This window comes from Falco naumanni, chromosome 7 (genome assembly GCF_017639655.2).
Source record: "Falco naumanni isolate bFalNau1 chromosome 7, bFalNau1.pat, whole genome shotgun sequence".
NCBI lineage: Eukaryota > Metazoa > Chordata > Aves > Falconiformes > Falconidae > Falco > Falco naumanni.
In genome coordinates this window covers 45,508,857-45,534,205 of record NC_054060.1, presented here as the reverse complement: position 1 = coordinate 45,534,205, position 25,349 = coordinate 45,508,857, and the positions used below count along the sequence as shown (strand labels likewise).

General features: G+C 45.4%; 2 protein-coding genes across 2 annotated transcripts in view; one reads left to right on the top strand and one right to left on the bottom strand.

The window, feature by feature from the left end:
• Positions 1-12,651, top strand: part of EXT2 (exostosin glycosyltransferase 2) — an 80,216-nt gene extending 67,565 nt beyond the window's left edge. The window contains exons 11-14 of the mRNA XM_040600493.1: positions 1,442-1,585; positions 2,126-2,254; positions 3,461-3,543; positions 9,833-12,651. Of these exons, the coding sequence (XP_040456427.1) occupies positions 1,442-1,585; positions 2,126-2,254; positions 3,461-3,543; positions 9,833-9,971 (495 nt within the window). The 3' untranslated portion in view covers positions 9,972-12,651. The remainder of the gene's footprint in view (positions 1-1,441; positions 1,586-2,125; positions 2,255-3,460; positions 3,544-9,832) is intronic.
• Positions 12,652-23,095: 10,444 nt separating this feature from the next.
• Positions 23,096-25,349, bottom strand: part of ALX4 (ALX homeobox 4) — a 39,710-nt gene continuing 37,456 nt past the window's right edge. The window contains exon 4 of the mRNA XM_040601947.1: positions 23,096-23,422. Coding sequence (XP_040457881.1) covers positions 23,099-23,422 — 324 coding nt within the window. The 3' untranslated portion in view covers positions 23,096-23,098. The remainder of the gene's footprint in view (positions 23,423-25,349) is intronic.

Below are 25,349 nucleotides of genomic sequence, written 5' to 3'. Positions count from 1 at the left end.
AAGATCTGGTTCCCATTCTTGTTTCCTGTATGATTTTTGGCAGGTTTCCTCATCTGGACGTTTGAAATAATAACTGCTCTCATCATGGGATTCTGAAGCTATATTAACTGACAGCAATAAAATGTGTTGAGAAGTACAGATGAAAAGGTATATAGTAATGCAAAATCACAGAAATGTGAAAATACAGAAGCAGTAACTTAAAGATGATTGCTTTATCATATTTACTTTGACAAAATTCTTGCACAGAGTCCTTCTAGTCCAGGCCTTCCAACTGAAACATACTGGCACATAAAATGTGCCCAAAGGGAACCATTGACAAGATGAGGTTTGCAGGATGGTGGAATTCCAAATAACACTTTATTTTCTGCAAATTCAACTGTAGGGTTCCTTTGCCTTTTGTATACAGACAAGAGGTTTGCTAGTGAAGCACTGTTGGGGGATTTATGAGATGCTTTGTTGTTGATCTTGCATACACAATGAAATCTGGATATGTGTTTGTTTATACACTACCTGCCTGAAACAGAAACTCTTGTGACCTAACACTGTGTGTAAGAGTTAAGACTAATATTCTTTCAACAAACCTAGCAGTTATTTGGATTAAAGGACAAATTTTGAGTAATTTATCTGCAAATAATGCAAATAAATACTAACTTTATTATTGATCAGCAAAAGACAAACTGTGTACTTAGCAAGCAAATAGTATTCAAACCCTTCTAAATAATTATAATCCTTTCTCCCTTTTTTTCCTAATGCAAAAATTGTCCATTATTTAATGTGGCCAGCAGTGTGGAGAACTGGGGTTGCGTTAATGATGCCCTTCTCCTTGTTCTTGTCTACTGTGTTTGATCCTGTAGTCAGCTACAAAATAATGTATGGAGTGACAAGGATGGTATCTTGATTGCATCCAGCTGTCTGGAACAAGTCAAGGGCAAAGAGGCTTTCCATGTAGCAGTAGATCCATTCAAGCACCCACTAAAGAATACCAGAAATATTAAAATATAAGCCTGTTTTAAGCCTGTTCCTATCAAAGGAAACAGGTTGGTTAGATCCAAAGCCAGCTGTGAAAGTAGTTAGGCTGTAGCCATATCTACTGAAGTTAACATCAAAAGTTCCATTTTAATCATGCTTGGTTTTAGTTAGTGTTAAAATCTTTTTGAGTAGTCGGTTGTATTTCTCTATACAAGGAAGTTAGTATCGCTTTAGTGGCCTTTTGCTCTGGGGTATGGCTTCCCTGTTGTAGGGTCCTTCCAAAGCAAAGTTGGGTGTTTTCGTACTCCTTCCAGGCAGCTTCCTGTTCCAGGAATCGGGACTTAAAAGAATTGAAGTGATCTTTGCACCACTGTAACTCTACCCTCCCAAAGCAGATGCGTTGCATCTGTGTGTTTGCATTTGCTTGCTGTGCAGGCCTGGTTGGCATTGTGTCATGTCTTTTTCTCTTCAGGTTTGGCGTGAGTTCCCTGACAGGTTGGTTGGATATCCAGGCCGCCTACATCTTTGGGACCATGAGATGAACAAATGGAAATATGAATCAGAATGGACCAATGAAGTCTCAATGGTGCTCACTGGGGCAGCGTTTTATCACAAAGTAATATACAACTTGTATACTACATGTATAGCATGAACCTTTTTTAAAGAGCTCTGTGTGTTTCTGTCGTTGTTCTGTGAGTGTTTTGTGGTACCATGATTGTTTTCTAAAACAATCAGAGAACCAGTTGGAAACTTTCCCTAAGCCTCTTTCTGCTGGTGTGAAAACAACTGATTTCTCTCTGCCTTTAAAATAATAAAATAATACTGTTACCTTCATGAACTTACAGAAGAATTCTTGCCAGTTTACATGACCTGTAATTACATAGCAAATTTTGCAGTGAATGTAGCTTTGTAGCTAGCAGTTTAAGAAAACCAATTGTAAAGAAATTTGTGTGCTGGTCAGGAAAGGAGTACTTATACAATTAAGCACCCAAAAATTATTTTCTACCTGCTAAAGTTGTCCTTGGCTGAAGGCTGTATCACAGTTTGCCTGTAATCCATCCTTAGCTGCCTGCTGTTCACTGTCTGGAATATTTAGTCTTATAGTTACTGCATCTGTATTTTAAATCATATCTCTCTCTCTCCCTCTATCCTGCAGTATTTCAACTATCTTTACACCTACAAAATGCCTGGAGACATCAAGAACTGGGTGGATGCTCATATGAATTGTGAAGATATTGCCATGAATTTTCTAGTGGCAAATGTCACTGGCAAATCAGTCATTAAGGTGGGACTTTGCTGCAGTTTAGCTTTAGGAAGTTATAAACATGATGTACATACTCATAAATTTTTAGTAGGTTTCAATATATTACTTAATGTTCCTTTTTCTCTGATTTACCCCCGTTATGGTGTCTTGTTCTCCTTCCATGGTAGAAAAGCCCTTCTAATAAAACTTCTATGCTGACTGGGAATAGAGAATCATTTTTTACCAGTTGTTTCTGGTGGTTATTTTAGCCGTCTAGATGAGGTATGAAAAAGGTAATTTAAATTATAGCTCTATATGTGTGTGTGTGTGTGTATATATATATATACACACACGCCCACCTACATTTATTTTAACTATTTGAGATCACTGGAGGAAAGAAATTACCAACTGTCCGCAGCTCACTCTGTCATGGCCTGGCAACAGCTGATTTATAGGAATGTTAATTGCAAGAATGTTAATTGCAAGATCAGCTTTAAATGAACTTTTTATCCCTGAATTAATTTCCTGACATGTTTCGACACGTTTTCAGGTCTAGACATTCACTCTACATTCATTTCCAAGTGTGTCAACTTGCAATGAGATTTAGAGGCCACCAGGCGTTACTTCAATTAGTAGGGTCCATTTTCCCATCTGTCCATCATCGTTTGCTGGGACTGGTGGTTGTATTTCCGAGAAAAGTCTTTCGAAGATAAAGTGTGTGTTTCTGCTGAAAAATTTTTTGAGCTGTATGAGGGCACAGCAGAGTAATTTGGCACCTCTGTGCAATTCGGAGAGTCTTGCAGAGTTTGCCAGTCAGCTATTAACTGGAGCAAGCAAAAGAGCGTCTGTTGGATTAACGTTACGGTGAAGTATGGGAAGCTATATTTCATCGCTGTTATGGCTGCAAGAACAAATGGTGTTTATACAGGGACCTTGGCAGTGAGAAAACAGTCATTAAACAGGAATTAAGGAGCTTGTCATCACCACTTCTTTTCAGTTACAGAAGAAAAAAACCCTCCAAGCCGTTTTTATTGGGCCCCTGTGAATTCTGCAGTCAGCCAGGCCAGATGGAGCTGAATGGAGTGGCTTTTTTTTTGGGGGGGTGGCTTTTTTTTGTATCCCCCTCCTTTTTGAGACAGCTCAGTTTACACTGCAGGCATGTTCAGAGGTATTGCACTGCTCTCTGTGCAAGGAGATTAATGTCCCTTCTGTTGATATTTGATGATAATCTGGCGTGCCGTTCTGCAGGTGACCCCACGAAAGAAGTTCAAATGTCCAGAATGCACAGCAATTGATGGGTTATCACTGGACCAGACACACATGGTGGAAAGGTGAGTGACCACTCTTTATTTTTCTGATTGCCTTGTTCTGATCCCTAGAATCTTATCCCGTGTCTCATTAAATTAGGATCAAAAATGGTCACTGATTGTACTTTTGTAAATTACTAATTCTGAAGGAATGTTGCATGGATTTCATCATCTTAAGTCATTCCTGCAATGGATGATGTGACACTGAAAAGTGGACTAGTACAAGAAAGGACTTCAGAAGGGCACAATTTTTAGCAGCTTTGCTGTGAAGCATATAGGACATATGAAATTGAGGTGGTTGGCAGTACTTTCAGTGATACCACGTTTCTGTTTTACCACAAAGCATCAACTGTAATGAGTATGAGATTTATTTTTTTTAAACCAGACAGTTGCTAGCTTATCAAAGAGTAACAAGGATGTAAATTACTAATAATGTTATTTGAATTGATGTTTGTACATTCTTTCCTCCAAAGATTGTAAAGCACCTTGCTTCCACTAATGAAGGGCATTTGCCTGCACAATTGCATGTCACGTTTTTTAACAATGGCATCATTATTATATTTTTATGAGAATTTAATTCTGAAATGAAGAATGGTTTGGAAGGGCAGTGAATGTTTAAAGTGAAATACTGAAAGTTGGTAAGTGTAAGAGTTGTATTCCCTGCTTTACAGTAAAATGGCTTCCCAACTTTGACCAAGACACTAAACTTGCCTCTGCTTTGGCTTTTGAATGTGCAAAGTAATGGAAGGTTTCTTCACTTTTACAAAGCTGTTCAACACCTGTGTTTGAAAAGGGCAATCAGGCAGTGAATTTGCATACTAGTTATTAGGTGGAATTAACCTGAGATCTAGGACTGACAAAGGCATTTCACCTTAGGCTTCTTGGACTGTTGCACCTCTCTTGCAAGCTTTGTGAAAAATAATTTGAAACTGTAGAATTGATGGGGTAGGTGAGCAGAGATAGCCATAATGCTGGAAGAGACCACCAGAAGAGGTGACAAAATTTAAAAAAATCTGTATTTAAAATAGGCTATTTCATATTTGCACTGAGACACATAACATGGTTATCTTACCAGGTCTTATCTTAACAGGGAGCCTTTTTCTGTCCTCTGCAGTACTCAGCAGATTTAAAGTGTTGTATTCATTTACTGACCTTTAGCAATGTAAATTATATTTATGTATTACAATATATGCAGTGAACTAATGCAAAACTGGTTAGTAGGTTGGGGGATTATTTACAAGAAGAGTGTATGCATGTGTCTGTCTGATCTGTTAACACACGTCACGCAACACACACAAACACAGACATAGTTTGGCTGATTGATTGTTAATGAAGCATCATGCCAGGTATTGAAGAGCATAACAACTGCTAAGGTTAGTGACAAAGTATTTATACTGTATGTATAATAAGGCTGTATAAAAAAAGGAGTATGCAAGTCAGAAGTAACATGTACCTCATTAAAATGGTAAAAATTACTCTGCAGAAAACTTCTGAAGGAAGGGTCTGGAAGCTTTGTAAATCTGAAGTGTTAGCTGAAGGGGGAAGCACAAAAGGTTGTCCTGCGTCTAGCAGTTCTGCACTGGTTTACAGGATGGACTACCTGAAGCCAGTGGAGCTTTCTTATGATCATACTAGTAGCATTACAACAGCACATAGGAATTCAGGTCATGAACTAGGTTCTCATTAAGGTAAACACTATAAAACTAGAAGATGAAAAAGTGGTTTTTGCTCCAAAGTGCATTATGATGCAGGGTAAAGGTCATGTTCCCATGTCTATAGCAATGCATGTATTCTCAGAGTAAAGTATCATTGACAGTATATTGAGAACATGTTTAACCTGTTGCTATGCTTCTCTGTAGCTTCCAACAGTGGAGATAACTGTGTTGTGGGAAATGTTACATTGACTGCAAATCCACATACTTTTATTTGCCCAGCCAAAGGGGTACATGCTGAGGTAGAGTCTGAGTGCAGGAGAGAATCTGAGTGAATAAGCAGTTTGGGTTCATTTTGAAGATCATTAATATCATACTGAAACTGCATGCTACGCCTGACGCCTTCTTGCCCTGTGGTGATGTTCTCTACTTCAGTAAAAGGGCGTTATTTGAAAATCTGAAAGGTTTTCTTTTTTTGAATCTTCTAAGCTAGCTATTCATTATAAGTGGATAACAAACGATAGCAACTCCTAGATGAAATTTTCCTAACTTAGCAAGTAATGGCTCATGTGTGTGTGTGTATATGTATGTATGCACACACTAGCCATTTTCAGGGTCAGAAGAGAAGCTGAACAGACAAAGTACGTGCATCAGGGAATGCTTGTCTTATTATAAAAGAATTAACTTTGTACAGATAACTTTACAGTTTTGGATACCAAGAACAATACCTGGGTTATCAGGCAAAGAGCCATTATCAGCTTCACTTGCAGCTTCCCAAATTGCCTGACTCCTTGTTTTTTAGCATTCAGAAAGTGAGCAGGTAGTCTGAGCTAATTACTTGCCTGGATATCCAGGGATCAACCTACTGTTTATGAAACAAACAGTTTATCAGGGTTGTCATGGGCACACACAACATTTAGTGTTAAATTTCTGGTTCAGGAGTAGCGGAGAGATGCCCAGCTACAGCCTGATCATTGTTTTATCAGTGTAAAAGGTTTGAGAAGTCAGTTGTGGAGACCTGCCCAGGAGGGACATGTAACTAACCAGTTCTGTTGGGCCTTTTGACACTTTCAGCCAGAAACAAAGGAAAGATGGTACAGTTGAACTCTGTCTCTTACGAAGAGATTTTTTTGATCAACACTGAAGGATATTTACAGCAAATCATGGGAAAGCCAACACTCCTGTTCTTCCTGCTGTGTAATTTCTCTGAGATAAATAAAAGACTTCAGTCCCCAGGGTTATTGAGCTCCATCATTAAAATACATTAACTTAAGAGAGCTTTGAACCGAGAATCCCCTTCTTGCCGTAGGTTAGCCTTTACATCAGGTTGCAGAAGAAGCTGTAGGAGGATCTCATAATCCCTGTATTTACAGGTGCTGTTTAAGTAGCAACAAGTTTTATGCCTTTAGCATCTTTGCATCTGGCTCTCAAAAATGGAGAACTCTGTAAAATGCAGCCTAGGGGGCAACTGCCTGTACAGTAAATACAACAAAGGGCTGAGCTGCTTCTGCAGTAACATTAACAGTAGTGTCTTACTTAGGACGTGTAAGTATTTGTTAGAGTCAAAGTAGGAAGCCATTCCCTTAAGAGGCAAACTGACCAGGTAACAGTTGGCCAAAGTCTGCAGGTGCAGACTTATCCTGCGAAAAAGTATTTGGGTTATAAAGGAGAGGAAACTGGTTAAGAGACCTTAACAGACACGAAGTTCACCCAGTCTGCCAGGGGCAACAGGGCTCTCAGTTTCTGAGTTCACACAGTCTTGAACTCCCTGTTGAGCACAACTGCATGTTGTCAGCAGAGCAAGGGAAAAAAAGAATAATTCTTGGAAGCAAACATGCCTCTGTTAATATGAATTTGCAAAACAATAGACGCAGCCAAGAAAAACACCTTCCTTCTATATTACGATGACGCGTTACATTCTCATGGCTACCTAGCTTTGAATGTCTAATGTTCTAGATATCCTTTCTAGTTTATATTGTCCAAAAGTGGCAAAGGCTTTGGAATTCAAGTGATTTCAGTGCAGGAGATGAAATTTTTGGGAAGAGACAACTTTCCTTTGAACATATTTTGTGGCTTGTGTATGACGTTTCTTTCATCTATTTACGCCTGTTTCTGATCTTTGAATTTGATATTTCCTGAGGACTAACTTTTCTGATTCAGCCAGAGCGATTAGAACATGCTGATTTTTCCATTTTTCATTTAATTTCTTTAACAACAAAGTGGTTTCTTGGTGGTTAAAGATATTGTACTGGTATGCTGAATGGTCTTGCCACCAGAGTAAGTTTGACTGTAGAAGGATATTTTCTCATAAGACCTCCTCCTTGGTTTGGGAGTATAACCTCTGGAAGGAAGAGGTCAATTTTGTCTCTGTCCATTTAGTTCTGTCTTTTGCTCTGAGGGTGCAGCTTAGTTCCAGTTGTGATGATGGTTGATCTGATGTGGATGCCTGCCTACCAGGCAGCAGGCTGAGGTAACTAATGCATTTCACACTGGCCACCAAGCAGCTGTTACATTACAATGTCTTTCAGTCATCACTGGCAGAGGCGGGATTTGAACCAGTAGACTAGAAGTATTCTTGTATTCCAGAAACCAGTGAGGGCCAGCAGCTGTGCAAACTTCTCACATGCACATCTCCCAGTGCATCTACCTCCTCACCTGTGAAGTCTGTGGTTTTCCTGCCATGAGACTTCTCCAGTACACTCAACTTGGATTACAGTGAGACATGTTTCTCAGAACTAACAGATGATATAGAAGCCTGACCTTATCTGAAAATCAGATGTGTTTAACGTATCTTGTGGAGGCAACAGAAACTGCTTAGTGTTCCTGGAGAAAACACTCAGTTCGTGCTGTCCATGTTACTGTAACCTTTCTGTGCCCAGGGCCCAAAGCTTACCTTCCTGATGGTTCGCCTCATTTGGGTCTCTTCACTTCAGCCCTGACTGATGGCTCCTGAGCTGTTTCAGGTCTGTGCTACCCTGGAGCAAATGGTGCTTGTGCCAGGTCTAGAGGCTGTTTCCCACCGCACACAGTTTCCTCTTACACACTGAATTCCTTTTCATTTGTCCCCTAGCCCAAAGATTTGAGCCTGGAGGTAGGAAGAAGTATGGGGAAGATGAGAAGGTAGAAGAAAGTGACATACCTGTATTTATTTACCTGTGCAAATATTTTATTCAAGCGTCACCACGTATGAAGTAGTTCTCTGACACTTCTCAGGCCAGAAAATAGCCTGAAACGCAACCGTTATAGCTTAAGCAGCTATGTGGAGATGCAGCACTTCAACGACCTGGGCTTTGTGTTTTCCAGTCATTTACTGTAGTTGAGGAGGGAGCCATGGGATGGCTCAGAGGCTGAGGAATTAATTTTGAAAACCAGTCTTGCTGTCCCATCTACTTCAAAAGAGTGTTTGGGGCAGTGTTGAGCAGTCCCCATCACAAAACTGTCACACTCAGTTGGTGTGATTGACCGGATCCCTTAAGGAAAATTATCCTGGAGCCATAGTGACCCCCTAACTCTTCAAAGGGGTCGGGAGAGGGTGCAGTGGTTGGAGAGCAAGAGACCTGCTCTGGGACCGCCTGCAGCACGTCAGCCTCTGTAGCAGAGTCAAAACTACTCATTTCTTTTTTGTTTTCCCTTTTGAATGGCAGAAGAAATATGACCTGTTTTCTTGTAGCTGTCTCATGTTATGTGTTGGGAACTGTTGTCACGATTCTTGGTGTCTGAAATTCTTAAAAGCTAATTCTTAAAAATGAATTATAATACCCAGCTAATGTTAGCTGGGCACTGGCTGAGGTGAGGTGAGGCGAGTTTCCCCTGCCTTGCTTCCACAGGTACTGTGCCTTTTGGTGAAAGAGTTAAAAGGAGCAATGTAAGGTTAAACATCTGCTTGTTTTTTGAAGCACATAGCTGTTCCTTCTACAGATTACTGACACCTGAGATTATTAAAACTGGAAAGAGTTATCAGTGGTCTAATCTTTTTTTGTGCTAATGTGATGCCTTACTCCTCAATATCTCTTTATTTAGACAAGGAAAATAAACTAGCTGCTTTCATTTTATAGTTTAATTCAGCTTCGCTTTTAAGGTAGTCCAAACAGTGTTGCCTGTACACTGAGGCATGTTTATTTTTGTGGGAAAAGATAGAGCTTCTGAAGAAGCCTGAAAAAAACCAGGTTTTTGATTGGATTTTTCGTTGCTTAGTTGGGTTGGGTTTTTTGGGGATGGTGGTTTTTTTATTATTTTTTAGAACTTCATTTTCACAAAGGCTTGGGTTTTGCAAAACCTTCGTTATGAGCCAAATTGACCCAACAGTGGCCCTTTAAGAGACATGTTGGCAGTTAATCTGTTCTGGTTTACAGCATGTACATTGCTTTAAGAATGACTGGAATTCTAGGGGGAGGGAGAAGGGAAGCTTTGACCTCCATGTGCACATGTGCTGCTGCCAGCATCCCCTTGATCGTCTCTGTGATTAAATGGATAAATCAAGGAACACCAGCTTCTTTTCAGTTCTCTCTGCAGTGGGGGCTCTCTTTTTATTTATTAGTAGCCAGCATGGCTGAAATACTTCCAAGCACAAGAGGGAAGGGTTCTACCAGTTGTGTTGTTGTGGGAGCTGGTGGCCAGCCCAGATGTTGGGGTCTTAATTACATTGCTTTCCCTTTCACCAGATCTGAATGCATCAATAAGTTTGCCTCTGTCTTTGGGACCATGCCTCTAAAAGTGGTGGAGCACCGTGCTGACCCTGTCCTGTACAAAGATGACTTTCCTGAGAAACTGAAGAGCTTTCCCAATATCGGCAGCTTGTAAAGGCATCTGTGAGACAAGCCTGAGTGATGAAAATGACAGCTGAAAAGGTGCTATGAGGAACATATGGCCCTGAATAAAATAAATCACTAGAGAGTGGACTGTATCTGAGGGAGACAGGAATTAATGTTGTATTCTGGTATGTTGTCTTCCCTTTACATTGCACAAATATGTAATTGAAAGCTGAACGACTGCGTCTCTGTTGCTGACAGAGGATTGAATCTATTCATGGGTCCTCCCGGAAACGTCAAATGCACTCTCTTCTCCAAAGGAGGCTATGCACATGGAAGAACAGAACAGAATCTCTCTCTCTGTGGTCTGACTGGTGTGACTGACCTCTTCTATCAAATGTGCTGCAGCAGCTCTGTGGTTTGTAAGCACCCATCCCTTCAAAGCAACTGTCTGCAACGTTTAGCTGGCTCTCTTGGGAGGAGCTTATTGCCTGTGTGGTTGATGGGCCTCTGTCTTTTGAGCTTAATTGTTGGCTTAAGTAACTGCGTAACAAACATTTTCTTCTGCGTAGTGAGACAAATGTTGATTTATTATTTTTTTTTTACAATATCAGCAACAAAAATATGTGTGTTATCACATGTTTTAAAGGGCACAGCATTTTGTGTTACTTAAATTATTTTGATGCAAATTGAGACACACAGCAGCTGGGAGGACAGTCTCCTTCAAAGCAGAGACCTGCAGGGCAGAAGTCCAATTGCTGCACCTCTTCTTCCTGCATAAATCTCAGGTTTTCTGCTGCATCCGTGCAAGAGACTGACTCTGTGTCAAAACTAGTTGTATTTTACAGAAAAAGGTGTATCTTTCAGTCTTCATTATCAAAGCAGCAGTCAGGTTAGTTTTACATCATAGCTGTACATAGGAGCAACAGCTAAGAAGTCAGTTTTTCACACCTGAATCCTGTTCAGCAAGCACTGTGTTGTAGTACTGATTTGTAAAACACATTTACAGAAATTCCCAGTTACAGCTTCAGTGTGCAGGGGTTTGTGTATGTACAAGACACTATTAACACATACTTACAAACTCCTGTGAATTACCATTGTTGGGGAAACTATTGGGTCTTTGCTTGTAATTTAAGGAACGCATTGCTACAGGCTGCCACTGAAACATACAGCTTGTAAAGCTTCTCCAAAAGCCTTCCTGTTTCATATGAGCATTGGAGTTGTTTCTCAATACTGAAATTAACCTGAATTAGAAAACTAAATGCAACAAAATTAGAAATAAAATTGCCTGGACTGTTACTCTTGCCCTTTGATATTCAAGATGATCCAAGTTGGGCTGAGAAAAGATTCTCTTTTTTCCCAGCTCCACTGATAAAATGTTTATTATCAGATAAGTGTGATTTCACTGTCTTTTGAAACCTCCATTGCTTCCAGTTACAGAGACATCCTACTTGATGAGCTGTTTTTCTGTTGCACTGCAAGCAACCTTACTCCTTGGATTTTGCCAAACCCCAAACAATAGGACAAGTGTTAGGCATCACGGTTCACCCCCTCTCCTAAGCTGGATATGCAGCAATGACAGAAACCAAATGAAAGGCAGGCTAGAAACAGGAAACATCTGCTCCTATTTGTCTCACCCCCACTAAGACTTATCTTATTGCCCAATGCGGTGGATGTGCTGTGAATGAAAATCATATTGGAACAATAGCTCTGAGGGGATGCTTCACTTCATAACACCCCTGGGATGTGCCTGTGAACTGTATCATCCAGTTCTCTGGGAACGTTTAATTACTAGTAAATGTCTTTTCCTGCAGTCTTTGTTTCATTCTGAAGTTGCTGTGGGAGGGGTATTGGGGAGCTGGGAGTATAGCTGTTGCAGTGACAACAATTGCTGCCTGCACAGTGGGTATCACTAGATAGAGGAAGGTTTGTTGCTTGCTATTTCTCTTTACAGCCTCTCAGGTTCGTTCAAATGAACTTCCTCAATATTCCTGTTGATTTATGTCGTGGTGCTTGAGCGTCAGGAGATACCAGCATATTTCCCTTGAAATTTGCTTTGAAAGGTTAGCTGTGACAGTGCAGTAGTCACTTCGGTTTTGGCCATTCTTTTGAGGCTGATCTCAGCTTGGCAGGCCTTAGCAGTTTAACTGAGTTATAACATCTTCCTTACACAGAGTTATGAAGCTTCTGTGATTTCCTGGTTCTTTCTTAGTAAGCCGGTAAAAAGTGCACGTTTTGCACAGTCTTAAAAGGCACGGAGGATTTGAAATAGTTGGTGGAGTATTTTGAAGTGGGGACAGCCTAAGCAGCCTTCCTAAACTGATCTATAGTCTCAGATGAATAAAATGGCAACAGGTCCTTGTGCCTGCATCGCAAAGGATCAGAGTGGATTCCTCTTCCACAAAATGCCCAGTGACCTTTTTATTGTCCTTTGGCATTTTACCATTGCTTTATAGGGCCATCAAATTTAGATGATAATTTGTCTCTGTTTCATAGCATGGAGGAAATTGGCAGTGAACTGCAAAAAAAAATTTGTAAAATGGCCTTCTTTCCCTCTGCGTTTGTAATTGTGATGTTCTTGATGCAGAAGTCTGTGAAGGTAGGGTGTACCTGCATGTCTGATTTTGGAATGGGTTTGTTGTCAGTCTTTAAATTAAGATAATTTTTAACTTTTCATTGTATATATGTTATTACAAAAAGGTTAATATTGGTATATTAAAAAGTAAATCCAAGGAGTGTTTGTTGTATGTCACTTCTGGAGTGGCACAAGGAAACACAGATGTATTTAGAAGGGAGAATTGCAGTGACAGGCTGTTTTGCTACACAAATCTGTGTTAAACTTGAATTTCCACAGTGTACTTCAGAAAGACCTGACAATATTTTGTCTTTCACGTAACTGGGGTTGGATGGTTGTCTTTGAAGTAGAGGTTTGCTCTGCACCTTTCTGGGCAGAGTAGTTGTTACTTGTAATTTTCCGCCAAGATTTGACAGTAGCATTTATCCTGGAGAAACAGGGAACAGATCTTTCTCTGAAGAGACAGAAAGTGTTAAAGAATTGTGCTTTTGAGAAAAGAGCTTTGACCAAATCATTGAGATTGTGGAATCCAGTGTGGTGGCAGCTCTCTGCTTCCAGAAGCACTGCAGCACAGTCCTGGCAGAGCATGCTGCGGAAGGGCAGCATGTGTGCATGTCACCCCTTGCTGCTTGTGCATAGCAAGGGGCACGGTGTGCCAGGGTGCTTGCCCTGCCAGAAGGGGTGAGTCCATCACCAACTTTCCCTACAATGTGTTGACTCTTTCCTTCCTCACAGCTCCACCATCTCGTTACAGGACGTGCCAATTCAAATTCTGAATTACTCTTCCCTGCCGTCTCCAGCTCCTGCTCTTGAACCTCCTGCTATCCATCATGCTTCCAGTGGTACAGTTCAAATACGCTTTACAGCAGCAGCGAATTTCTCCCTGTTAATTATCAATTCAAGGGCCTTGGAGACTCAAATAGCAAAATAATTGCAAGGTGGGTTTGAAGAGCTGCCCAGTACTTCTGACTCGTTTTGCTTTTAGGCTGTATTGGTGAGTGTTGAGCACTCTGGAAAAATGCGGTACTGAGGCACATGAAAATGTATTTAGGTGGACAATTTTAATGTTAAAAATACCTGCAAGATTTGGCATGAATGCCCTCTATAATGAATGTCTGGTACCGTAGTTACACTTCACAGGCAGAGCGTATTTTGATCGGGAAGGCTCTCAGAATGGTTAATTGGTATGCATAAATCTTCTGTCCAGCCCTTTACATGGAAACTGCTGTCTTAACAGGGCTACAGCACCATACAGGAAAGAGAAATCAAAACTGACAGTGCTGATGAGAAAACGGATTTTAAATGCCCTAGCCAGAGACCAGACAGATGGAGTGTGAATTTTTTCACCATTCTTCTTAAACACTTGCATGTTTAAATTTTACTAGGACTGATGAAATGTAAACTACAGGGAGTTCTTGCACTCATGGGTAGTCTCATCCATGTACTTAAAACAAGAAAAAAATCCTGCAAAGCTGTGTAGAATTAAATATATGCTAGAAAGTGAGCATCCAATTGGTCCAGTTGCTAACTTGGATCTGATCCTGAAGAGCTGGGAAGATCAGCCCTCATCCTAGGTAAGTATTTCACCTATACTATCTTTTAACTTTTAGACTGGAAAAAATAATTTCTGTCGAAACTGCCAGAAAACTCTGAACACAGTATTCTTTGCAGCTTTCCGTAGGATATGAAAGTTACCCTGTGCGCAGGTAGTCACTTCAAACCTCTTGCTAACATTGGTATGTAGATAGAGATGGCATTTGCTTGGCAGAAAAATCAGCTAGAATGCTTTTGCTCTGGTGTGGAGTCGTGGATCCTTCAGTTGTATCTTATGCTGTTTGGGGGGCATGTAGGATGGTGTAAGTTCTTTTTATGATGTTTGCTACCAGTGTATCTGAGCACAGTAAATTGAACTTCACGGCCCTTGTGCTTGGGTAAGATCAGCCTCCTACCTGTAACTGCTGATAAGGAAGCAGAGAGAATCTGTCATACGCCCAAAGCCTTAGGAGTTGTGTGGGTAAAAACAGGATTGAATACCAGCATTGTGTTATATGTAATAAATATATATATATAATAAAGAACAGCCACACTTTTGTCTGAGTTAGTGTTTGGAGTTTTGGGTGTCTCAGTACCGAGGCAGAGGACCCGTCAGCCTTGACTTTCAGTGTCAGCTTTCTTCAGCCTGTCCTGGCTCGAAGCCATTTGGTGACATTCCTGGTGCACTCCTGTGTAATTTCAGCCTGATGGAAAGGCTGTAGTGCAGTCCCACCTCTGCTGATCTTCAGGATTCCCCTGTCTGCAGCTTCTTGTGGTTGCTTTGAAAACGAGTTATGTTTCCCATTAAAGGATAACAGCGACAATTGAGGCAATTAAGTGGAGTGGCATGGAGCTAGCAGCACGCAGGGAGTTTTCCAGCTGAAAACAGTGCAGCTCAAAGGTTCTCCCTGCAAGGTTGCCTGTTTGCTGTCTTCATTTGTCTGGAAAAGGATCCAGTAATTCTCCTTCAAATTTCCTTTACTGATTCTAAATGCCTGTTTGCTTGCGTAAGTAGGAAGTGCTTCTGCTCCAGACAAGCATGACAACTCTGCAGCGACTGTGGGCTGAGATCAATGCAACTTGATCATGATTTCATTAAGTCTATGAACTTGAACCAGTGCTCAGTACCAGACTGTATGCAGAGGGGAAGACAAAAGATGGGTAAGGGATGTCTATAAAGAGAAATAATCCATATTGTGACTATTTCTACAGAGTAGTAAGGAAAAAAAAAAAAAGGCAGCTTAATAATTGTCACATCTGTTGGATTTTTAACCTAAATTTTAGTTGGCAGGGAACTGGGAAAAGGTGAAAGCTGCACCATTTGACCAACAAAGGTGTGAAGAACTTGGGACATACAGGCCTGCATGAGGTTTACAATGTGTGATGATGAGATGTGGTTCCTGTTGCACCCTGTGCTTTAAGGATGAAGCTTATTTCTTCTACCCTCCACCCCCATTTTGTGCAGCAATGGGAACCTGTAAAACTAGAAGCCGAAGCCTGGGACTGACTGAAAAGTGCCACTCAGGGATATTCACCTGCCCAATGTGAACATCTCATATTGGTCCCGTAGATGAGATTATAGTCCCTTGGGAAAATAGCTAAAGTTTTCAGGGCAAAGGCTCCGTGTTCCCTTCTGCATGCCCGTATAGCTGTACACTCAAGAAAAACACTGTTTCTCACCTACTGGTTTGGCTGTTTGAAAACTTGGAAAGATTTTAAAGGTCCTTCTTTGCTGAAACCTTTCTTTCAAAGGGAGGGCCAGGTCTCAGCTGGGTGCTAGGCACAGTTAGTGCTAGGTGCCTTCAGCTGAGGACTGATGGGAACAATAACTGCCTCTGCCATACTTCGTACAAACAGGCAGGGGAAGAGGTTTGAAGCAGAAAGGACCGTAAAATGAGATCCAGGAATTCAGCAAGGCTACAGCAAAGGGAGCAGATTGCTAACTCGGAGCATCTGTCTTTTTGTCCCGTGAGTAAGTTACGAACTGAAAAGCAAGAGAAAGTGGAAGATCCTTTCACAAATAATAAACACTTGTTTGTCTCAGATTAAATGCAACACCTTTACATGTGGGCTGCAGCTGGCTGTAAGTAGATGCACCTTGCATGGCTGTTGCCTTCCTTGCCAATGAGAAGATTATTGTACATCCATCTGCTTAAAGGTTAATAACCTGCTTTTAAAAAGAGGAAGAAAAAAGGCAAATCTGTTTAGTTTACAGGAAGAAAAAATTGTTTTTCATTAAAACTGGCTGAACTTTGCCCTGCCTCAAAGTCTTATTCTCCAGCAGAGAAGGAACGCGTTAACCTAGGTGCTGTAGCCACATCTCCCAGAGAAAACTTTTTCCATGTGTTTTAAACAACTCCTGTAATGCCAGTAGGAAAGTACAGCTTCAAGAAAAGAATGCACATTTCTAATCTGGGTCCTGCCACTATCTAGAGTTTATAGAGAGACTTTTTAGCTCTTTGGCAACATTCAGGCCAGGAGCAATTTCTGATGTAAACCCATACAGCCAGGATGTTACTGAAACTGGCTTTAGGCTCTCAACAGTCTGAACTCTGCCAACATCTGGAGAATCTGGCTTTGAGTGCTTGGGGAGGGAGGGAATTTTTCTCCTACAAGTGAGAGGAATGGATAAGCTTGCAACAGCACCTGCATTATCCGTTTCTCTACAAGATGGAAAACAGCCATGCTCCATCTGAGCTGAGCTGATGCTCCTAGCCAACTGATGGAAAGGCCAGAGGGGCTCTGTGGGTCTTGGTGGGTTGTTGACAGCTGCTGGGCACCTTCTTGGCGCTGGCTGAATGTGAAGGGCACTTTCCAGTTCACCCAGTGTCTAGGTGCAGGGGCTTGGCCTTTTTCTGGTGCCAGTGGATCTGCTGACTCTGGAGGAGACGGCTTCACAGCCGAGTTTATTCACTGAGCAAAAGCAGCAGAAAGGGCCATCCTGGAACCCGGTTTTCCCCACGCTGAGATGGGGCAAGAGACCGGCCCCGGGAACGCGTGGGGCTGAGACCAGCCCTCCCCTCGGTACAGGGAGGGGTGAAGCCCAGGTGGCTCAGCCTGCCCCGCAGCCCGGTGAGCAGTGCCCGGCTGCTGGCAGGCGCCTCTGGGCAACCTGGCAGAGCCACAGCGGGCAGGGCAGGTGAGGTGACTTCGGAGTCCTCTGCCAAAGCAGAGCCGGGAGGGGAGGGAGCATTGACTGGACCTGTAGGAATGTGGGAGAAAGGAGCACTTTTCCGGGGGCAGGGTGCCCCCACTGCCAGCCCCAGGTGGGCTGGGGCTTTGGACTCCGGGAGACCCCATGCTGCGGAGCCCCGGGGGTGACTGTGCTGTGTAAAAGCAGTGGTGCCGTAGCACGGAGAGCCGGTGGGCTGAGGCTCCCCAGCTCCACGGCGTCTTGTGCCAAGTCACTTCTCCTTGTGTCAGCCATTATGGATTCCCTCCTGCCTCCTTACGGACTGCTTGGGAAGGGCTAGGAGCCCTGCAAGGCCTAAGCTTTGCCAGAAGCAGCAGCTCCTGAGCAGTGAGCCGGGGAGACCATCCTCTCCCTGCTGCAGCCGCCATGCCCTCTGTGCCGGCTATCGGTGATGCCAAGCGCTCCCAGAAGCGGCGAGGCCCTGGTTAGCTGGGAGCTGGCGGGCAGGGTGTGCCTGTGCCTGGCTGCTGGCTGTTAACCATCTCTTTGTACAGGGAGAAGCAGCGGCCCGTGAGCTGCCACCTGTTGTTAATCTACCCCCGGCTAATCCATTCTGCACTGCGTCAGCAGTTCAAAAGGGCACTGTTAGTATTTTTTGCCAACTTCAATTAACGTGAGATTTTGGAGGCCCCTCTGATCACATTTCATCTGTCATGAGTCAGGAACAAACCAGCCAGATTGCAGTTGAGAGGAGAGAAGAGAAGGAGTTTATTGCAAACGAAAACAACAACAACAGTGTTTGTGCCCCCTTGGCCAGGGCAGCTGGGAAGCAGAGCCCTTTGCAGTGATGCCACTGCTTTCAAAAACTGGAAAAATAAAAATCAGCACCCAGAAATTCCAGCCCCCCCACCTCCCAAAAAAAAGAAAAAAAAAAACCCCAAACCTGCAAGTGCAATAACTTACTTCAGAAAAAGTTAAAAAGAACCAAGCTGCAAGACTGTTTGTTCTTTTTTAATAGTCCACTGTAATGAACTGGTAATACATGGTTGCATAGGCAATAACATTGCATGGCACAAACCTCACATGGCAACATTTTTAATGATTTTTTTTTATTCTTTTTTTCTCCTGAACTTTTTTAAAACTTTTTTATTTTTTTAGTATGTTCTACCCCAGGCTGTTAAGCTAAAGGAAAAAAAAAAAAAAAAAAGAGGTTGCGTTTATACAAGGTTACAATATTTTACAACAAAAAAACAATAATATTGATTGAGGTTTGTTTTCTTTCTTTCTCCCCGTCTCTCTTTCAAACACTGCACACCTAAACTGTTATATTATTATACATTGAAAACTGTCCTTCAAAATCAGTAGTATAAAAGTCCTAGATCTATCTACCTACCTAGCTATGTGGGGGGAGTGGGGAACCATGTTACCAGCAAAGAGTTAAGGGGGTGCAAGGCCACTCCATTGCCTCCTCCCAGCTCCCTTGGGAAGCTGCAAAGGGCTGAATGACTTTCCATCCAATTCCGCGCCCCCCTTCCCATTTGGGTTTAATTTCTCCTTTGGTCTGTTGCTTTTTGCTGCATCAGTCAAAGCAGCGGAGTAAAACACAGGGCTCTGCCACTGCTCAATTATTTTTCAATCCATTTCCAGGAAGCTACCTTTTTGCCTTTGTTCATTTGAAGAGTGTTTTACAACGTGCTGCCCGGTCTGGGTGTCCTTTGGGAGTCAGGGGAACGTGTCTCCCTGCCCCAAAACACTTCCACCACTGGAGAAGCCCAGTCGGCAGCTCTGCTCGGCTGGCACACTGGGTATGCCCGGCCCAGGTTGGTGCTGCAATCCCACGGTGACAGAGCAAGTAAAGCCATGTGTGCTGCAGCTCTGTAACCTCGTGTGTGTCGTGCTGTCACTACGTGTGGCCTTCCCCTAACGCCCAGCCAATGCTTATGGCTCAGGCCAGGCCTGCTCCAGCAGGGATGCGCGCTCTGGCAGGGATGTGTGCTCACGCACGTGCTGCTGTGGGCTCTAGGGAGGAGGGAGGCTGGCTCTCCTTCACTCTGCTGTCTTGGTCCTCTTCCCTGTGGGTTCTGCCCAGGTGGGTGCTGGGCCAGCGAGACCTGAACTGAGTAGCATACTCAGGAGGCGGCAGCCGGAGCCTGGCTGCCGTCGGGAGCCTGCTAAGAGTGGGTGGGTGGCAGTGTTGGCTGTGGGCGAGGTGCTGGGGGGCTCATCTGGCCCCTCTCTTGCTCCCCACCATGAGCCTGTTGAGGCACAGCGGCCCTTAGAATTTGGACCCTGCAGGGCTCAGCAAGCCCAGGCCTGGTTCACCACTGGTTTGCAGTTGCTACCAAAGCGCTAACTACTGCTCGTAAGCAAGAGGTGTGTCCAAATACTTGGAGGCGAGTGGTACCCAACTGCTTTTAAGCTGATGCCGGGAACCCACACTGCTCTATTTATATCCCTTAGTCTCAAAGCTCTGGGATGTCTCTGGTGTTTCTAACCACGGGCAGTGTAAGGCAGCCCCCTTCTAGGGTACCTGCTGCACAGCCAGAGCCAGGACTGCTTGGGAGAAATGTTCTGCTACCTCCACAAGGCCAGGCAGGGCAGCTGGGTGAGCCCAGCTAGCTGGGTGCTGCAGGTGCTGCACCCACAGAGGGTGCCACTGCAGGCATGGCAGGTGCCAGGGTGGCTGGGGCTGGTGACATATTTTGGCAGTGGCTGGGGATGAAGCTTGCAGCTTCAAAGGCACATCCAAGCCAGGGAATCGCAACTCAATGTATGGGCAGGAGTAAAATACTAAATAAGAAATAAATAGAGAAGGAAGTCATAAATAGTGTTGAAAGGTATTAAAATAATAATCATAATCATAATTAAAAAAGGCATCATCCTGGTAACTTGAGATTGCAAGAACAGCAATGACCCTGTGACCCTTAAGAAATGCAGTAGCCACAGGTTGGCTAGATTAAGATAGATATATATATATATGTATATATATATTTATACAGTTTTTCTTGTTAATTTAACAGCTAGTTTAAAAAAGCTTTTAAATTAATTTTAAAAATATGTGTAAATACAGATGCTTAAAAACTGCCTGAATAGCTGCTTTTGGAGATTTCTGAGGGGAGTGCCTTCCAGCACGACCCACAGGTGTGGGTGCGAGGGACTGTGCGGCTGCGGCGGCAGCACCCGAGGGGTGAGGCAGAGCCCGGTCAGCAGCGGGGCCACCGGCGGCAGGAGGCAGGAGGGCTCCGAGGAGCAGCATCCCCCCTCTCCTCATCATGCTTTCAGGCAGGCTCCGGGCCGGGCACACGCAGTGGCATTTAAAATAGATTGAGTGCGTCTGATATGTGCTTTGCACATGGATATTAAGGTAAGAGGAAGGAGGGAGCGAGCCTCTGTAAATGCCAAGTCTGCTACCAGGAGACTCTCCTCTCTCTCTAACAAGACTGGGGATACAGCACTTAGTCCTCTGAGCTGTTAAACAGCTTGGTTGAAATCCTGGCCCCATGGAAGTCCGGGAGCAAAAACTACCCTTTAACTTCACTAGGGAATGCAACTAAGCTCTTGAATGGCTATGGCCCTCTGTTGGAGCTGCCTCTGGTAGCTGAAGGCCACGTGGGACCACGTCCCCATGTGCCTACCCCACCACCAGCTCCTCAGCTCTGCGGGCTGCAAATTTGCCTTGTCAGTAATGTTCCTCGGCCGTTGGGGCAGCGGCCCTTCACGGGCTTCCCTGCTGACTGTGGGATGCATCATGCTCCCCAGTATACCTGGGGAAATGCTCTCGACAGCGCACTTGGCTGCCTGCACAAAATCTGCTGGAGAAGCTGCCTCCTGCCACTAATCCCTGGGTGGCCTGGGACCCTCGGTGGCTTCTGGGGCATCTGGTGGGGGTGATGTACACCTCCAGCTGGTCAGCAGGATCCTGGCTGGTTCAGTGATCAGCATCACTTTTAGCACCTAAGCCATCAAGCCCGATGGCTCGGCTGAAAGTTTAGGCTGGGACATAAGTCCTGGCTCCTTGTGATGGGAGAGGCCCTGGTTGTACACGTGGTGTGGTATATGCGTGCTGGTTCCCTGTGAGTACCGAGGCAGGCATCTCTTAGCATTTCTGGGAAGAGAAAAGAGACTGGTACTGGTCTGTTCTTATTCCAATAAATATATATTACATTTGATCTAGCAATGCTGTATCATTCAGGTAGTGTCTGGCAGTGCAGGCGTTATAGAAATACTTGCATATCTTGTTAACCTGAAACCTGATATTTGGTTGTAGCTTATTTGGAGCCTTTTCCAAGACCACTAAATATTCCTGGATGTAGAACTACTAGAGTCCCTAACACTGAGCATGAGGAGGGAGGGCAGGGTGACACACAACTTTTTATGGGAGCAAAATCCTGTAGTTCCCTTGAGAATCTCAGAGACGGCTGCCCCAGCTCAAGCTCAGTCTGCATAGCCATGCTGTGTGGGTCATAGTGCTGCGCTGACCTTCAGCTTCTCCTTGGTGATAATTCAGTGGGGTAAAAGGATGTTCCAAAATTATTCCTAGCACTACTAGATCATTGAAAAGCTTGTAGAAGATTTAGCCTTGCGAAGGAGATCTTACTTAACAGTTAGCACTGTGCAGGTAAGAGCGCTGGGAGGGAAAAGTGGGGATGCATATTGGCTCAGAAAAAAACAGGCAAGTTCTGGTGTCTCCTGCTTCCTCTGCAAGGTGAAGAGGATCCGAGGTGGCTGGAGATGGGGCAGCACTGCCTTGCCCAGCCTTGAGTCCCTTCCCAGCCTGCTCCCTGTGCTGTCCCCGCTGTGGAGACACCCACAGCAGCTGTGTGCAGCAGGGCCCTGGGGCGGAGGGCTGCAGGGAGGGGCTGTCATTGCATGCTTCTGACCCCAGCACAAGGTGTATGAGGAATTCCATGGCCTCACGCAACTGTGGCTGTGTGCTAGCAATTGAGCTGTTTCTCAAAGCAGTCTCTTTGGGCACCTGTGGATTTACACGGCGACTGTACTCCCCTCCCATAGCTGCTGTCTCTAAATTGAGGATGGTAATTCCCAACTCAGTGAATGCCAGAGGAAACATTTTGCTGCCCCACCATGCACAAGAGCCTCAACATTGACCACAACCATGGCAAAGCAAACCCCGGGCACTCCCTGGGGCAGCCATCCATGCTGGGAAGCTATCGTCTGCTGGGGTGCATCTCCAGCTGGGTTGCCAGACGGCTGGCAAAGACTCTCAGCGTGGTAGCACCGTGCCACGCTGGGAAGAGAAACATCCCCCTCACAGGCCTCTACGGCTCTGTGCTTCATCTCAGACTGCAAGATGGAGAGGAAACAGGTTAGAAGGAGGTGGGCTACCGTTGCCTTCTTTCTACTTTCGGGTATCTTCCTATCCCTGTTCCCCACTCAGCTGTGGGAAGTCGTGGCTCCTGCTAAACAGACAGGAGCACCCTGAGAGGTGTCTCTTTGCTGGTGCCAGAGCCCCCATCCAGGGCCCAGGGCAGAAGAGATCTGAGCAACACTGTTGACAAATTAAGAGGGCAAGATGGGGGGCGGGGGCAGAGAAGCTGCTGAAATGCCAGTGGGCTCTTGCTCTTTGGAAAGGCAGATCTGGTGTCAGAAGAAGGAGCGGGGAGAAAAAATGCCCAGGTTATTGGGGAGGTGTTGGTGAGAGAGGACACATCCCAACCCAGATCTCACTGGAAGAGGTGCTGCTCTACAGCCTCCCTCTCCCCTGGAAGCCTGATCCTGGGAAGCCGGGAGCTGCTGTGTTCATGCTGGAAACACTCCACTTACATTAACATATGTACTTTATATGCCTAGGGTAGCTAAAAGTGCTGTATTCACATCCCCGAGGAGGCAACTGCTGTCTGGAGTCCAAGCGGATGGATTTATTTGGCTGTCCCCATGTGCTCTCTCCATGTCTCATGGGTGCTGGGCTGCAACCCTGTCATGTCGCCCAGGAGATAGCGGCGCTGTGCTCCTTCGCTTTCATCCTCAGGGCAGCGATGCTGGAGGTCTTGCGGTCCGGCTCGCTGTTCAGCTCATAGCCGTTGAGGCCGGGGCTCATCCCAGCCGTGCCAAAGAGGCTGCCCATGTGAGTCTGTCCCACGTGGCTGCCAGGGCCAGAGACACCGAGGAACTCGGAGACGCCGCCAGCTGCGTGGGGATGAGCATGAGGGGACATGCAGGAGGGCACCGTCTCACAGGGGACAACGCAGGCGGGCACAGGGGAGGCAGCTCCATTGTTGCCAATCCAGGAGGGGTTCTGGATCTGGGGATGGGAAAAGAAGCGTTAGGGCTGCCCTGCGCAGAACGTGGCCAGCGGCTGGCCTGGTGGGACAGAGCATGTCTGGCCCTGGCCCTGCCGCCACCCCGCAGGGCAGCCCTGCACACGAGGGACAGCCGGTACAATGGGATGCGGTATGCTGGCCCCCTCCAGCTGCAGCATCCGCAGCCTCCCCTGGAGCCAATCTGCTCCAAAATCTGTATGCCAGCCCAGACAGGGCAGGGAGTGTGGAAGACTAGCTCACAGGGAGCAGTACTATGCCCCTCCTCTGCCACAGTCTCTCTGTTCATCTGTTCCCCGCCATTTCTCTTTTATCTTTTCGCACTGAGCACTCTTTGGAGCAAGGATGCTCCCAGCACAGAAACCCTGGAGCCATCCATGGTGTTTCTGTGGGCCTACCCAATACAGAAGGAACAGGCAGAAAGGGATGCTGCAAGAATGCTGATCTACCCTCCTGCCCCAGCTTGGGGCAGCTTTGCCTAGGCAAGGGCTTTTTTCTACCGCACAGATGTGCCCATCAGAGCTGAGCTGCCTGCAGCCCCCAGCACAGGCAGTTTCCCTGCCCCTCTCCCCAGCAATGCTCCTTGCCTGTTGAGGAAGGTCGCCTGCCCTAATGCAGAGCACAGCCCTGGCTCCTGCAGTGTCACTCATAAAATGATATTGCAGAAGAAAGGAGAGGAGCTCAGTATTTGCCAGTGGGAGTAGGTGTGCTGCGGCGGCAGGGGGACAGGGGCATGAAGGATGAAAGCAGGGAGGAGGCGAGCAGCTGGCTGGAGCTAGAGAGCAAAGGGCCCTTCATCCCACCGCCCGCTGCACTGCTCGCCCTTGGGCCCTCTCTGATCTCTTACCTCCTGCAAATTGCTTTTCATTTTTTTGATCTCTAGGGCTGTGAGAGGAGGGCAGTATGGAGGGAGGGAGCAGTATAAATTACAAAGGCAAGAGAATGAAGTGCTGAAAAGGCTGCTGGGAGTGTCCTCTGCTTGAAAAAGCTACTTTGGCACCTCTCAGCTGTTTCATAAGGGCTTCTTGTTCAGTTCAGGGGAGACGCCAAGCAGGAGAGAGGTTAAATGCTCTTGGCCTGGCTGTGAGGCAGCTTTGGTGTGGCATTGGCTGAGGAGGTGGCTGACAGCCGGGGTGTTGCTGGGGGAGGACTCTCAGCAGATCTGTGAGGACAAGTTGGGTTCAGAGCATCATGCCTGCAGATCTGCGCCCTCAGGCAAATTCTGGGTGGTGGGAAGGAGTTGGCAGGATGGAGGGAGTGCTTTGCGGGGGCACAGCCTAGCCCTTTAGCTAACAAATGCCTGTCTGCTCTGCCCTGGCATCATCTGAAGGCAGTGTTGTGAAATGGGGGCTAGCCCAGTGCTTAGGAGTCTACTGTGGTGACAGGTTTCCCAGGACAGGGTGCAAAGGCGGGGAGGCAGCTGTGTCACCTGCCTCCTGGGTCAGGGCAGGAACAGTTTCAACAGGCCCTGGGAGCAGCCCCAGATACCCAACAAGGCTCCCTTTGGAGCACAAACCCACAAGTCCCTCGGGAAGCATCCCCAGACGTCACCAAGTGCGCTGCGGGTACTACAGTCCATCACTGGGAGACAGCTGTGGGAATTTCCCAGGGGATAAATGCTTTTGTCCAACTGCCTTAAGAAGGGGCATGGAAACCTAGGCAAGGCAACAGGAAGCTTTCCTGGGAACTGCTGCTCTTTGGGCATGAAATAACCTTTTGGACCTTTTCCAAACCAGCAGAAAGTTAGTGTGCAGCAGCACATGTGATGGGAGATGGACAGCGTAATAGGGTGTGCTGAGCAGGGCAACCTGTGCCCAGAGGGTGGTTGCACTATGTCACGCAGGGCTGGGCTTGATGCCTGCTTTGGAGATGGCTGCTCGGGGCCAGGGCATGAGGGAGCAGGGCAGGACA